At 44.5% G+C, this 16,658-nt stretch overlaps 1 protein-coding gene across 4 annotated transcripts in view; it reads left to right on the top strand.

Moving 5' to 3' along the window:
- The window catches only part of NSMCE2 (NSE2 (MMS21) homolog, SMC5-SMC6 complex SUMO ligase), a 933,269-nt gene that overhangs the window by 874,290 nt on the left and 42,321 nt on the right, over window positions 1–16,658 (top strand). For all 4 annotated transcript variants that reach the window (XM_069621620.1, XM_069621621.1, XM_069621619.1 and 1 more), the window contains exon 6: window positions 6,052–6,158. In XM_069621620.1, the coding sequence (XP_069477721.1) occupies window positions 6,052–6,158 (107 nt within the window). The remainder of the gene's footprint in view (window positions 1–6,051; window positions 6,159–16,658) is intronic.

A 16,658-nucleotide genomic window follows, 5' to 3' on the forward strand; every position in this document is an offset into this window, starting at 1 on the left:
TAAGACTACAGGTGGTTGGCAGTAAACCCAATTGTTAGCAGTCTGTACCACCCAGATTTAACTGGTAGCTGTGGCTGAGCAGTCAGACCACTCTCAAGAAGAGTTAGGCAGTATACAGAGTATTCACAATAGGTCAAAAGAACACAGTAGAACAAGCAAACACTGACCAGAGCTTGGTGTAAAAGAGATATAATTATTTATTTAAAAACACATCTAGTTAAACACACTGGCACCAATATTAAGCAGTTCAAAAACACGGTCTCTAAAAGATATACACTCCCTTCAACGATTATTAGACAAGTTTTAAGTAAAGCAACACTTATTTTCAGACAGCGGTGAGCGCTTAACGAAGATGGCACTCTAATCAATCGGTTAAAGAGGGAGAGAAAGGCAGAGCAAAGATAGAAACAGATCCCAACACTTTCGGAAGAACACAGTAGGAGAAGAAGGCAGATTAAAACCGTAAAGTCAAAGTTAACAAGGCCGGACCCACTTTAAGAGGCTCCGGTCGAAATGTGTCCAAGGTCACACTGTTGAAAGTGCCCAAAGGTCTCGCACAAGGTTCAGAAAGAGTTGGACCAACAGAAAGGGACCAGTTAGATGGTCAAGGCGGCCAGCCCAGTCCAGAAGGTTAAGGGATTATTGTTACCTTGTAGCAATCTTTAGAAAGGGAGGCCTGGCGGACACGGTACTTTAAAATGGTGAGAATGCTCCAGCGGGGGCAGTTGTTCCTGGCAGCGGGTGCAAGTCGGTGCTTCGTCCGGGGGAAGAGAGGATCTCGTCGGGGAGGAAAACAGGAGTCCGTTGCACTGCCAGGGAAGAAACCAGCCGCGGAGTTCTCAATTAAAAGGAGCGGTCCTTTTATTCGTTGTCCAGTGGTAAGTGGCTATCCGGTTGCCGGGGTGCTTGGCATGGGCAATTCGACCACAAGACGTCCTGGGATGCGAGAAAAGAAGGTAAACTGGTTGTGCCCACCAGTCAAGAGAAGAAGACTCTCCAGCAGTGAGATCTCCTCTGTCGTTGGGAAGTGGTGAGTCGGTTTAGCAGGGCTCCACCGGTGGTGTCGTCGTAGCAGGTCGGCTCAGCTTCTCCCTGGTCGGATTTTCAGGTCCTGTGGCGACTTCTGAAGTTCCAGTCCCAAAAGCCCTGCTTTTATGCAAGAAACCCCCATTCATTCAGCCTAGCTGTCAGTCTAACATGCTAAGTGGTGAGCCGGCCGGCTCACCACTTGGGCCAATCACACAAGAGTGCGACTTGAGCTGCCAAGGCAACTCAGTCCAGGGTGCCTAAACCCCCTCCCACACCCTCTGTGGTACCCAGACAGAGTGGCACCACTTTGGAGGGCTTTTGTGTAGAAGCCCGCCAAAAGTGGAACAAAGGGCTCGACTTTTGGTTTGGAGTTACAGAGGCGAATACAAACGCCATTTTTAAACCGAGTTCTGGCAGAAAATACCAACCCGTGAAGTAATATTAAATAAATAAACCGGCGGTATGTTAGAGGCTATGTTAAAAAAGTATTAGCCTCGAACAATGGGAAAATCCCATAGAGATATATTCGCGGTTGAATATAAAAAGTAGTATCCACTGGCACCAGCCTAAACTCGACGAGGGGGGACGGGACAGTGCCCCCTCGAATAACAGACCCAGGGGCAATCGAATTGCCCCTACCAGTACGTCCACAATATGATGGTTTGTACTGGTTCTGTTAGTAATTTGGGACTAGTAAAGCCAATGGTGACTTTACATGCCCTGGGAGACAGTAGTCAGTCCAAGGGTATGGAGTCTATGGTGGGGGGTCACAGAGGGTGCGGTGTAACACACATAGAAAAAAACATGAGACCCTATGGAGTAAAAGACCCCATAGCCCATGAAACACATTAACATTCAAAGGAACGCCACAAATCATGTCCAAGAGTGGGAGAAAAAGATTCTCACTCTTGGCAGGAGAAAAAAACAAACTCCAGAAATCCAGCAAAGCTGCTGGGGGACTCGCTAGGTTAGGAAATTCAGCCTAAACAGAGAATTCTCCCTAACAGAGAAGAAGAAAACAATCCAATATGGTGCTCTTCAGAGGGGAGCACCGTCTTCCCCAACCCTTTTTGTTTTTGCGAATGTACCCACTTCTGGCCCTATAAATGTACGTACAATAAGTTAAACTTGGCAGGATACCTTACTGTTGCCACCACATTCAATTCATTCAAGTTTAAACCATTTGTCCATTGCAAACAAATCTGGAGGAAGGAGCTCCCCTGCCACCCCCGTCTCCAATAGCTTTGCCTTTCCGCCTTCCATAACTAATATTAGCGTCCGTGAGAATCAACACCACTATACCTTCAGCCAGAACTGAATACATTTAAAAATCAGAAGCCGCGTCATGTCTGCTTCCCGTAGTGCTCAAACCGATTGGTCTATTTAATAATACACCTATTAGCACCTCTTTTAGAAGTGTGCTGAATGGGCATATGTATACAAACCCGGTATCATTAAAATTAAGTGAGTGTTGGATTGGTTATTCTTTCAGCCAAGGAGAATCCTATCCCTACACCAATTTATATTTTATGGAAAGAACAACATTTGCCAGCTGAGTAACTACTTTTTCTCAATGTCTGCTTACAAACAGGAAAAGCCACCTTAGTATACATTCACTAGCCCCCTTTTAGCGGGCAAACACATTTGTTTTGCTTCACTATTCAGTGCAAAAAACCGACCTCGTTAGTTATTTGCAGCCCATGTATGTATTGTACTGAAGACCTGTTTACATGGCAGACAGAGGGTGTTGTAGTAACATCACAGTAGCAGTCATTTTAAGGTCAGGCATTCTTGCCTGGTCTGAATTAAACATGGTCACTGCATGTTCCATGCGGGGCCTATCTCCATCTTATCAACAGTGTTGCTATCAGCTACCCCACCTGTTAAGACAGCAGTGGTCTGGTTTGGGTACAGAGAAGGTCCTGGCATGTCACCTTTTAAATCCTTGCCCAAAAGCTTCCCACAGCCTGGTGTCTACAACCAAGGGCAGTTGCGATTTAGCCGGTTAGGTCCAGACAGGTCCTATAGCCACCTACTCTAGCCAATTACCTCCTACATCTAGTTTCCCATCAACTACAGTTGGTACCATTTCCAAATCTTTGGAATCCCTGCTATGTAGTTCCAACAGTACATCTGACCAACTCCACTTTGTATGTTGCATTTCGGTCGCCTAGAATCCGTAGTGCTCCTGCACCCTTCCCATCTATCCCTGCCTACCATGCTCCTGCCAATCCTGCTCCTCTTCCTCCTCCCTACTGTTCTTTCCCTCAATCTCTTTCATGTCCTCCATTCACCCACTCTCTTCCTTCCAATCCCCTGCGTTCTCTACCCTGGTCTCCCCATCCCTATTATTCACCCAGCTCCTAAACACCACTCCGACTGCTCCCCTTTCTCCCATCCTACCCACTCCAATCTTCTCCTTCTTACCTGCTTCCCTTCATCTACTCCAGCACCTACCTCCTACCTCTTCTCCCCCTATTGACCTCAACCAAGCTCTCTGGTTTGCCCAATCCCTTAGGGGAAAAAGAACCTCCATTCTCACATAACATTTTGATTCCCATCCCCCTGCCTCTTGATGATGGTTATCACTGAAACCTTGGTGCTCCCCATTACACCGCCACCCTGGCAGCCCTTCTCACCTACTCTGCCTCTTTCTCTCACTCGTCTCCCTCTCTCTCTCTCTCTCTCTCTCTCTCTCTCTCTCTCTCTCTCTCTCTCTCTCTCTCTCTCTCTCTCTCTCTGTCTCTCTCTCTCTCTCTCTTTCTTAAAGGTGGTGTTGGTTTTACGATGAACAAGGGGATGCCATTGACATCCCCTCCCTCTCCAAATTCATTCCCTTCCCCTTTTAGCCTCTCTCAGTCCAACCTCTTGCTCCCTTCCCTCTTACTTTCCTCCTTCTCTCCAGACCACTGGCCACACACACAACCTCTTCTTCTCTGATCTTGACCTCTGACTTGAAATCCTCTCAACTGATGTCCTTGCCATAAGAATGGGTGACCTCAACTTCTCCATTATAACTAGGGCCAAATAGGTTTAACTTGACTCAACCCAGACCTCAGGCAACTGTCTTGATCTCATATTCCTAACTTCTACCCTAGTTTTCTCTGCTTCCACAACTGATGCCACCCTCTCTGACCACTCTCTTTCACTTCACACTCTCTATCCCTCTCCCACTCTCCCATCCTTTTCCCTCCTCTATTCGCCCAATGTCATTTCCACTCCCTTGGCCAAGTCAACTTCCCATTTCAAGCGCTCTCTCTACTCCACTTGCTCACTCCGTTGAACCTTTTCTTAATTGAACTATGCACTATATATACCCCCTTCAATCCCTCAAAATGGAGATTCTTTACTTTCTCCCTTCAAATCTTACACATGTTCATTCACTGCAGTGTGCCGCTGCATAAGCCATTGCCACAAAGACCAATCCCCTCACTCTTCTCACTACCTACAAGAACTCTCTACTGGCCCTAACCACAGCTCTAACACTAATCCTGTTTTGTCTGTCCACTCACACCCTTGCAGACTGTCCATTGCTATGCGTGCCCCCTAAAAGATGCTCAATTTACTCCTCTCTCTCCGCTGACTTCACCTCGTACTTTTCCACAAAAATCACTAAATTAACGGGACACCTTGTCCACCTTTCTAACTCTACCACCCTCTCCCTCAATCTCCCATCCTCCCCTCACTCTCATCTCTATCTCACTTCTCCCTCACCTCCCCCACTGAACCTCTACCGATCCTTCTCTCTGCCAACCCATAATGCGCCCAAATTGACCCCTCTGCACCACCCATTCCTAATGAACTTGCATATGTCGCCTCTCATCCCATCCCTCACTCCCTTCAGACTTTTTCCCACCTTTGATTCATGGACACTGTATGCTACCAAGTTTCCTTCTCCATCTCATGGGGCTCAGACCCTCCTCCCCAACAAGCCTTTCCTTGGGTGTTCCTCAAGGATCAGTCCTAGGCGCACTTCTCTTCACACTATATACCTGTTACATCGGCAAACACGTTTCTTCCTTTGGCTTTAACTATCACCTCTTTGCTGATGATACTCAGATAGTATTTTCCTTCATCTCTTTCACCCCTGCAATCTCCAAATGCATACCAACTGCCTAAACACATTCCACCACGGGATGACTCTAGGCTGCCTCATGCTAAACTCTTCAATCGTGAAAGTCTCTTTCTTGCTGCTTCCAACACCAATCCTGCTTTCCCCTCTAATCCCCCTTCCGAACCCCACCACCCCCCCCCACCCTAAGCTCCTCAGGCCCTCGCCCATACCTCACAGCCTTGGGCTCATCAGCCTTTCCATTTGCCCGTGACAAAATATGTTTTTGTCAATTTGAATAGTGTAGGTATTTCTGCACTGTCTACGGGCGCGCCACATTAGCAAAATGTTGGATCCTGACATTGTATGATTTGAAAGAGCAAAAGTGTCGGTTTGTGTTTTTATATGAAGCGGGTAGGCACTGCAGCCTCAACTGTGCAGTTTGGAAGGGAAAGCTGCAGAGCTTCTGAATGCTTTAAAGAAAATGTGTTACGATGTCTGAACAGTAGGTTGGAATCCAAAAGATTAAAATAGTATTACATTTGATTTTATAGAAGGCTAAACCCGATATCTTGAATTGCATATTGCTTGGCAACAAGCGTACACATTGGAATACTTTTAATGAAATGGCATCCCCTAACTCTGAGTAATTACTTGGCTTTGTTTAGTATTCGCGTAAGCTAGGTGTCTGCAACCTTTGGCTCTCCAGATGTTTTTAACTATAACTCCCATCAGCCCCAGACAGCATAGTCAATGGTGCGGGATCATGGCACTTGTAGTCCAAAACATCTAGCATAACGAAAGTGATCACTGCCCTACCTTCACCATGCAAAAAGAATATACGCATCTGCTTTTGAAGGTCTGTTTTTGCAAATGCTCATGCGGCAGTCCTGTGAAAATGCGCCCATTCAAGAAAAATGACACTTCTGTGATGCAGATTCGATTAATGTGAGCCTATTTCTTTCATGCAGCTGGAAATGAAGAGGCCAATGAAAAATAAGGTCTGCGGCCACGTATATGAGGAAGAGGCCATTATAAGAATGATCCAGAACCGGCATCAGAAAAATAAAAAAGCACGGTGAGTGAGAAGAATCTCATAATGTTTTAGTATTTAAACATTTAAAACGTTTGTCCCGTTGTATCTTGTTTTTTTATATCCAGTGTCAAATGCTAGGCTCTTTCATTGAGAAAGGACTGTTAGTTTGTTTACTGGACCTAAAAAGACTAGAAAGCAATTCAGGACTGTACTGCAGAGTTACATGGATGGCAACGAAGTAAAATATTTCTGTGCTTTTGTAGAAGTCACAAAAATCAGTCCAACTGCAGACAGTACTACTGTTTAAGCAAGAATTAATTCATAAGAACACTATAAATACAGAAGTTAATAAATCCAGAACAGTGTTTGAATGACCAGAGCTATCTGTTGTAATGTTAGTCTTGTTCCGTATCGTTGGCCGGAAATACATGCTGATGGATGGTTGGTGTATGTATGATAGACAGCTCAGTAGAATGTTGTGTTGTGTGTGAGTGTTCCATGAATGTCAGTTGGGGGCCTGAGCTGGATGTGAGAGGATGGCCGGTGGGTCTGTCGTGATCTGTCCCTTATATGTCTACCTATTCCTGTTATGGGCTATCGATTGCGTCAAGTGTTCCTTTACAAGTGAATGAAGTGATTTCAGCCACCTAGGTGATCAGGTTTGACCCTTTGCAGCGTGCATCATAACGTTGCGAGTGTGGATAAAAAGTACTTTTAAATTAAAGCAAGACGCTAGGCTGCGCAATAACAGTTTGTTACTGTCCCATCAAAAGTTCAAGTGCAAATTGCTTTTCCGTGTTGGAGGTGTTTTGGCCCTGATCACGCCGGCACACACCATGTCAACATTTTATATGGGGCGCCTGGGTTTGGGGAGTATAAGTAAAACACTGTTCAGCCGATGCAGTTTTAAGTTGTTTTAGTGATATTTGGAGTTCAATGTTTTGACTTCAGTGTTATACCGTTGTCACGTGTCGTGGTGTTTAAGTGTTGTGGCCCATCAGACTTATCCTATTGCGTCATCGCTTTACCTTGTACCACATTGTTTTGTTGGAGCTTGGCCTGCTCAGTATTGGAGGATCACAGTGATTATATTTACATCTAGAGTAAATGTTTTAGTAGTGGTTACGCACCAGGTGTCCTTAGGGTGCATCCAGTCAGGGGTCAAGTCCTAAAAATTAAAGCAGAGGGACTCCTCAAGAAACGCAATAGGATGTGACGTTGTCAAAAATTAACTCATCACAGTGAAATATGCACATTTCATTAAATTGGCTTTGCATAACCAACCCCTTTCATAAAATCAACGAACACACACACAAAACCAAGAGAGGATATTTTCTGCTAATAGTGTTTTTGAAAACGTTAAAAGGTGTGCATGTTTTAACGTCCATGAACCAATACAATTGTTTTCCCTGGAACTTGCATTACCAAAATGTGGCATTTCACCTTTAGTTGCTTGTTATTGTTCCTAGTGCAGTGGTGAAACGTCCAGCCCGCAAACCTGACTGGGGTTCCATCTCTGAAGGCAGCTTAAATTCAAAGAGGACATTCAATGTTTCTCATTTTAGCTGGGGGGGAGTGAGTCCACCCTCTGAGAAAAGTGGGTGGACTCCGTCCACCCATGTGTACCCTTGACTTGAGCCCTGGATACAGTTGATAGATTAAAGTTTTGCTGACTGCCTCAAGGGGGTTGTGCATCAGCAGCGATTTAGGGCACACACCCTGGACTGTCCCCTAGATGAACATTAGGAAAAAAAGGTAAGTGATACCCACGTCTTCAAAGTAGTTAACTGTGCACAGACCAGAAAAGGTAAAGGAGCAAACTGTGCATAAAGTGAAGAAATAAGGTTAAAAATGTGCATAGAGTCTAAAAGTCTAAGGTTATTTATGGTGCACACACCAGAAAAGGAAAATCTGTAAATGGTGCATGCACTGGAAAAGATGAAATATAGCTATATTGTAGACATTTTGGCCACGTTTTACTATTAGTTGCTCAATATTTTATATTTATAGTTAGTTCCTGGGTGCTACCAAGAGCACCTCATCCGTTTAATTGTTATATGTTGTGATGATGTTTAATTGTTATATGTTGTGATGAGTGTACTGAGTGCTGTGGTGCATGTCTGTGCAGTTGGGTGAATGTGGCATGGGTGGTGGATGTGTAAGGAACTCATGATGGCAACAGTAAAGACAGACACAAGTGATCACAGTTCAAGGATGTTCATTGAACTTTATAATGGGCGAGATAAACGCCTAATCTGAATCTAAGATGGGAGCACACTACGACCATCAAATAATATTATATTAAGGCAGTCCTAGTGGCGTCTTTGTCAAAGAAAAAGGGCCTATACTAAAAAGCCTACTGCCAAGCCTTGCTTCTAAATTACAAAACGAATGTGGGATAATGTTAACCAGAAAAGCCTGTTGCCCCTGGGCCTGGCTGCGCTATACAAATAAAACAAATACAATAGAAAGAAGTGTTCACAAAATGATAAGTCAGGATGGTATGGCTGGGTCTCCCTTCCCCACGTTTGAAGCACGGAACAAGGAGGGACTTCGAGCACTGCACACTCATTGGCCTCGTCAGCACGAGGTTCACAGTTCAGTTCAATGATATCAAAACCTTCAGAGGCTAAGTCTCCTTCTTGCCAAAAGTCTCTTGCCTTGGAAGGTCTGCTGATTCAAAGTAACAAACTAACAACCAAAACGTTCCTTCTGTACTCCTGTACCTTGGGCGATTGATCTTTGTCCAATGGATCTCCCTCTGCGGGGCTCAGATCCCTATTTCAACTTGGGCCTCCCTCGGTCGGGTTCACTACGGCCTCTCAGATATTGCTTGGAATATTCAAATGTCGTTAACAACTTACCACTGCGGACAACCCTCGACTGGGTTTACTCTTGTCAACACAATGTTCACTGGAGTATTACTCTTGATTCACAAACAACAAACAAACAAAAGTTCTCTCGGGGGTCTTGCTCCTTCGGGTGATTGCTCTTTGCCCCTATGATCACCCTCTGCCAGGCTCGGATCCTCCTAGTCAAAATGGGACTCCCTCCGTTGGGTTCACTACGACCTTCTTTAACACAGTTCATGTAATTTTAACACAGTTCATGTTTTACTCATTTTCATCATAAAGCAGGGTTTTCCTTCTAGTTTTCTTTCGGCATCCCTATGTCGGGGTTCACACTTGCCTTTTTCCACGGTTCACAATCTTATCGAAAAGCAGGGTTCCCTTCCCCTAGCTTTCCTCTGGCAATGGGTCAGACTTTCGATTGTACAAGGGATTTAACGTAACTCTTGTAGGATCACTCTGATGCCTCACGCTACCCTTCCCTAGGGCCTTCTGGTCAGTTTAAAAAACCAGGTCCTGGGCAGAGTCTTTCGAATGAGCACCCACATGGCGCCAGACCCCTCTGCACCTGGACCTTAACTGGACTTTCTTTAAAGTTCTCAAAGACACAGTTCTTTGTTCATCAGTTCCTTGCGTTCATACTGTGTTGCCGATTGCAACCTTGGGCTCAGCACAGTTGGATTCGCTATCCGCTCTTTCTGACTCACCGCCTTGGTGGAACATGTTGGCTTGTCTTTCCTCTGGAGTCAAGGACGGTGTCACGGTAGCCAGCGTGCCTCCCTGCCTGGGTTATCAATACTGGAGGCCCCCGTGCACTGTTGCCATCTGCTACTCCACACAGCAGCTGTATATCCCGGTCTTATGTTTTCTCTTTCAGAGGCTTCGCGGGTCTGGGTTGAAAAGGGCACGGGCATCTCCCTCATTGTCGTCCTTTCAGGTTTCTACACTTTCCGTCTCCATTTAAACTGCTGTCTTTGATTAGCTGTTTTTTTGTGCAGTTGGCCTTGCTGTTTCTGTGCTTTTGGGCTCTGCCTTTTATCTGTGTGGGGAAGGTTAAGGGCCGTCAGGTGTATGTGCTTATTGCCAATTGCCTGACTCTGCCTGACCCGTGTCTGGACATGTCAGGTAAACCGTTCTGGTGTTACCCGTTGTCAATTACAGTGTAAGAAAGTGTTCGTATCAAAAGAGGGGGGTGGTAGATTTTCCAAATATCCCACGGGGTAGGGTTGTTGGAACAAGCGGGAATGACTGGAATCATTATCCTGAAATGTACAAGGGGGATTGTGGGAACGGTAGTGTGTGGTTAAAGCATATTGGGAGTTTGGGAGATAATAATCAGAGGGATGGTGAGAGGAATGACTGGGAGTGCTCAGGTAGACAACAGGGTGAAAGGGATTCTGGGAGATATAGTTTCCCACAGCTGCAGGCTTTGGATACCTAATAGGTTTACTAGATGCAGATGGGTTGTTGGATTTAGGGAAGGGAGATTCATTGGGTGGAAGGGAGGTTGATCTAGAGTTGCCCATAAAAACCTCAGGGACTTGGGCCTCCTTCTTTTTTCCCCTATGTCATACCGTGTCTCACTTGGAGTATTTTCCCGAGCACGACCCCGTGTTCCCCTACCCAGGTGATCCTCCCCCACCGGTCCACACCCCCAGGAACTGGATCCAACCGCGATGGCTGTGTCCTGGCCACCTGGATAAGGGATTCATGGGTCCTACCCAGGAAAACACCCTAAGGTTTTTTACAGATGGTTGAATATGTTTCGCTTCCATGTTGTCATGTAGGTGTGACATGACACCGCCTGTGTGAGAGGTAAGCTTGCATGTGTTGTCTTGCTGCCTCGTTTCCACTCATCCTGTTTGTGCATGTTGTTGCTGATGTTTGGTGATGGTTGTTTTGCATAGTTGTTTTGAAGTGATGATTGAGTGTTTGTTGAGTGCCTCAGTGGTTGATACTCCTGTGGGAGTGTGACTTGGGTGATGTTTGGGAGCGGATTGAAATTGCTTGTGTCTGGAATGTGAGGGTGGAAGTTGGTGGATTATGTACCCCTTCTGTGTTTGTTGTTCCAGTCATGGGCAACACCACCTTCCCTGAGTGTAAGTTTGTTGGATCTTGGCGGCAGTGTCTCGCTTGGCTATGCATTGATGTTTCGCGTTGCATCCGGGTCCGGTGTTTGGCGATCTATGATTGCCCTCCCCTCTACTTCCCCACCTTTTAATGTGTAGTTGGTTCATTGCGTGTTACCCTTTGGATGTTTGCGCCAGAGTGTGGCAGACTCTGTATTCCGAGGTGGGAGCTCCAGATGGTAAGTTGTTGGTTGTGGCACTGGAATGCTTTGTGTGCATGATGTGCTTGTTTGGGTCTGGTGTGTGTGTTGTGGTGTATGCCTGTTTGTAGGAAGGGAGATGTTGTAATGTTAGTCTTGTTTCCGTATCGCTGGCCAGGAATGCATGCTGATGGAATGTTGGTGTATGTATGATAGACAGCTCAGGAGAATGTTGATTGAGTGTTGTGTGGGAGTGTCCCAGGAATGTTAGTTGGGGACATGAGCTCGAAGTGAGAGGATGATCAGTGGGTCTGTCATGATGTGTTCCTTATATGTTTACTGATGTCTTCATGTTCCTGTGATGTACGTACCTGCAAGTAAATGGAGATGTAAATATGTAACTGTATAATAAAGTATCCTGGTTCAACCTACATGGCTCCACAGCTGGTCTGTGTACTTATGGTCAGAGCCCTACACTCCATTTTAACAGCATCACTTCAAAGGTTTTGTGGAGTACCATTCAGTAAGAGGCACAAAAGCTGAGAGTGTATGCTCTTCAGAGAATACAAGTTTATTTTCTCTTCAAAAGTATAGGTTGCATGAAAATTACATGTAACCTATAAAGAAGAGGTTAGTGGTCCAGATTATGACATGTAGTCTTTGTTACAATTGAGCCATTTCCTTTTATTGAAATTATAGGTTCACTGTTGCTTTGTAGAAGTGTGATGAGTAGGCAGTTTAGCCACTATTCATCCCTGTACTCTTGCAGAGCGTAAGTCATTGCGTCACAGTGGGTCATCGAGTGATTGGTGCTCTTTCCAACGCTCATTAGCACCCTGAAGAGTGCTGACAGCCAATCGGGAGGTTCGGTACGCAGGCTGTACTGCATGGTACAAGCCTGTGTTCCGAGCTGCCTGAGCAGCCAGCGCCTCCTTCCCTTCCCTGCTGCCCCTTCCCACTCAACTTAGAACCTGTGTCGTTTTCTACAGGTGCTAATCGTGTCTTTTTCTTTGCAAAACAAAAAAATAAGAAGCTTACATTTCCTGTCCCTCATTCCGTTTTCATATTGAAAATGTACTGCGGCTTTCAGTAGCACTGTGCGGCCTGGTTTGGCCGCACAGGAAAGGTGACTTTCTTCTTTTTAAATTCTTTTTATTAATTAAAAAAAATAGTACCCATGTAGGAAACTACAAAGGTGCTAATGATATGCCCCTCGACAGTGGGCAACCGTTTTGGTAATGGCACCACCATCCTTGTTAAGGGATCCTATCTCTGCACTCATGCCCTTAATTTGGGCGGCGGGCCGTTACGTACAGAGTCGGCCTGCCGCCTCTGGGCATATCGCCTCAGCATGTTTCTTACAGATCTTGCAGATGATTAATTTCTCATATTTCTGAAGGGATTTTCCAGAATGTTAAAAGTGGGTTTTGGTTGTGCCTTGCATTGTACTCCCATGCTTCAGGATGTGACTGTGGTGACCCTGGTGATTGGGATCGCCACCCACACTGGGAGGCAGACCCTCGAGGACCCGTGAATAGCAGATTCCTAGTCATCTCCAGGCTTGTGTGCCAGCGTAAAGACTACAAATCTTGTTTATGGCCCACAGGAAATGCTCATTCAATACGAAACATGCTGAGCATTGGAAAAGAACCAACTCACTTGATAGCCCGCTGTGACAAAATGACTTCTGTTCTGCAGGAGTACACAGATGAGCAGTGGCTAAACTGCATACTCAGTTCTCAAACTTCTACAAACTGACAGTGAGAAATACCTCCTTTGGCTTTTGTGGTAGAAAGGATGTGAATGTGACAGTCGAAACCCAAACAACAATAGTAGACCGCTCCAAATTAAAAGATTGTGCAATTGGGGTTTTATGAAAAAAAGAAAAAAGGAAAAAAAATATATATATATATATCTCGAGACTGTTTTTTCTTGCAGCCAGAGTGAGAGGCACTCCCCCGTTCTGTGAAGAAACACCAGGAACTCAGTAGTTTATCAAAAAATTGTCCTCTTTATTTATAGACCATACACAACCCATGACTATTAGTAAAAACCACCTAAAGTGTGGTGCTCCAAAAATGTATGGTGCTATATATATTAAACCAATTAATTGTACAACTAACTATTAAAAACACTATAAAAACCCACCCCTGTTAAAGAAGATGGATTAAAGAAATGTATAAGCTCTCTGGATACTTTGTCAAGGGGGAGAACGGGAAAGAAATGCAACAATGTTGTTCAAAATTGGGAAAAGTTGCGCAGAATGACTTAATCAGTCTCTAGAAACCCAAAAGGTGGACATGAGGGACCAGGTCACTTGAAATTCCTGGAGTCCAATTTTAGGCGGTTCGACTGTTTCAAGCTTGGCTTCAGACAGTTGTGCTTGCAGGTTCGAAGTTGTCAAGTCGTGTTGATCCCTGGTGGCAATTCGCCATCAATCATAGTCGTACAGATGCTCCGAGCTATTCGAAGGCAGCGTTGAGCAATGCAGGTCGAATGGGTCACCAGGAACAGTTTGAGCATGATATGAAGTGCTGGCTTGGGTTTACGAGCGAAACGAAGGTCCACTGGTCCGAGTTTGAGCTTCAATGCAAAGTCCTGGCAGTTTGATGCTTGGTTCGATGCAGCACTTTGACGTTGTTTGCACAGTGCACTGGTGGTTGAGTTGGGCAGGTGATTCTCTGCTGGGGCAATGCAGCGTAGAGCCATTCAATGTGAGCAGTGGTGGTTCGAGTGAGTGCTAAAGGTATAACCTGCTGGCTCTGCTGCTTCGAGTATGACGATCATGGTGCAAATGCAATTCGGTTGGTTCAAAATTTGTTCATTTGGTTCAAAGCAATGAAAGCAGGGATCCTGGCTGTTCTAGCGCTCAAGCTCCTGTTAGAGAGACTACAACGGGCTCCAGGACAAGGTGAGTCTTTCAGTCTCTGCTCTCACAGCCTAGGGAGGTTTGCAAGCATAGTGGGAGAGCTCAACAAGTCATCCCAATGTGCCCTGGGACTGGATAGGGAGCAGGTCCTGCCCCTACCTCGGGGCACTCATTCAGCTTCATGGCTGAGTTCTTTTAAAAGAACAACTGTTCCAAAATAATTCTTACTTAAGTCCTTGAATGTCCACAAGTGAATTAAAGGAGGAGTAGGAGACTCTCTCTTTTGTAGGCAAAATGCCACATGGAATTGGAGGAAAGCAATAAACAATACACAATGGACCAGTGGAGGAGAGGGATGACTTTCAATGCTACATTTGTCTTTTTATAAATACCGACAAACAGTTCTTTTCAGTATCCTACCAATTCAGTTTAAAACACAAACATTTAAAAGAAAATCAAAACTATTTTTCACAGAAATTATTTCGCTCCAGTATCCTCTATATATTCCAGGACTGGTTACAAACAACAAGGCTCATCTCTCTACTCTCCTACCATTCATTCACTCTCATTCTACATCACACTCATACTGCATATCTATTCTCTCTCTAACCCTTTTGGTTAGATAACCCTTTCCAATATTACAATTCGTTAAATTCTTTAGGTCTACTACTCAATAACACAATAAGCTGGGCCACAAACATACTTAAGGTGGTTTGTTCTACAACAGGTGAGACCACCGACACAGCGTGGAGACATAGCCTCCGTTCTCCTAGAATTGAACAAAAATTGATTTACACCTTGGATATGGTAAAACGAGGGCTAAATGTTTCTGTAGAGTGGAACAATATGATCACAAAAAAATTATCCCGTATATATTGTGCCGCACTGTAGACACTTGTGGATGTTGGTTGATACATATTAGTGAGTCATCAGAACCTTCCTTTATAGTAGCCACATGGCACTAAATGAGACCAGCACTCTTTTACATGACGCCAAGCAGTGCTCTTTTTGTACTGCCCAAACAGAGATCCATGCAATATGCCGTACCACAGGTTGTATTATATGAAAAAAGACTGAGGTGAGTGTGACACTTCTGACTCAATCTTTTCTATTTTCTATGAATTAGGCCTGAACTTAGTGAGATGTGGCCACTGTAAAATCGCCTCAAGAAATGGACACAGAGAGGTCAACAAAAATGACATAATACCTGGTGCACTATGGGAAATCCTTGGTTAACATACGTTTTTACGACAGTAAACAGTATTATTGGATTCCACTCTTTCAAGGATGTTTGGGTGATTCTGAGGCATCTGACTTTCCTGTTTGCGCTTTTTTCGGATAATGATATGAATGTTCCACACAAATGTGGATGTAGATAGAAAATAGAGGGCGAATATAGTCCTAATTCTTTGACCATCAATCTAGTAACTAATGCATTACGTTGACAGCGCGGGCACTTCACTAACCTGCCCGGGAATATATAATAGCGAGAGTGAGACGAGGTACTGAAAAGAAACCACTCAAGGTAAGCACGAAACTGATGTAAAGATATGTGTGCTTATATTGGAACGTGAGGAGAGTACATATCTGTCCACACGGAAACATGGTGATTGGCCTTGAGCGAGGATAGCAGTGCAAAATACATCAGAACTCGCAAATGCATTGAGCTAAACAGTGCAACATCGCCAGAGCCATAGGAGTAAGCTAGGTCCGTTTTGGACAGACCCACTTGGAGCCCGGCTCTATATTAAAACGCAGAGTGTGTAAAATGACTGTATGAAATGATAGTCGCGTGCAAACCGAAACGTGAGGCTGGTTGATACATACCTGGGAGAAGGTGAGACTTTTTCCCAGTGTAAACAATAAAATACAAGCCGCTAGTACACATAATAGAGTAGCCCAAAAAGTATGGGGATAAATTAAGGTTGCTCGGGGTAATCCCTCTGTAGTTGGGGCTCACAGGACCACGCACATTATGAATATGATTTGCTGTATGAGACTTCACCATGCGGGATAGTAGGAGTACGGACATGGAAAATAAGAATTCTACAGATGGAAGAATATCCGAATAATACCTACATGGTATTCTTTTTGATATTTTCCACAGGGTACCAGGTATGATACAGCGATACTTGTAATATGGTTACCGAAATTTAACCAATTGAAAATGTAAGAAACTATATGACCAGGAATCGAACAGATGGAATTTCTGGAATTATATAACGTGAGTACATTGTGTGAACCAAGAGATGATAGAGACTTCACAAGAAAGATCAAAAGTATTAATGAGGGATATTTTATATATAGGGTGAAGGAAGAGGCCAAACAGATATTTCTGGATACTACAAGGAAGATTCCAACTAGAGACGTATCTCTTTGGATACCAAAAGGAAGATGCATTAAGTGGATTACTAATTTTCCCACTTTTTGATTTAAGTAATAATATACACCCAAAAATGTATAACGCATTGGATAGGTCTTTCGATCAAGATGATGTTGAGTAATGAAAATACCATGATTTGATTTCAAAGGTCGGACCACTTTGGGGTATATAT

The sequence above is a fragment of the Ambystoma mexicanum genome, chromosome 5q (genome assembly GCF_040938575.1).
Source record: "Ambystoma mexicanum isolate Mex_15411 chromosome 5q, UKY_AmexF1_1, whole genome shotgun sequence".
NCBI lineage: Eukaryota > Metazoa > Chordata > Amphibia > Caudata > Ambystomatidae > Ambystoma > Ambystoma mexicanum.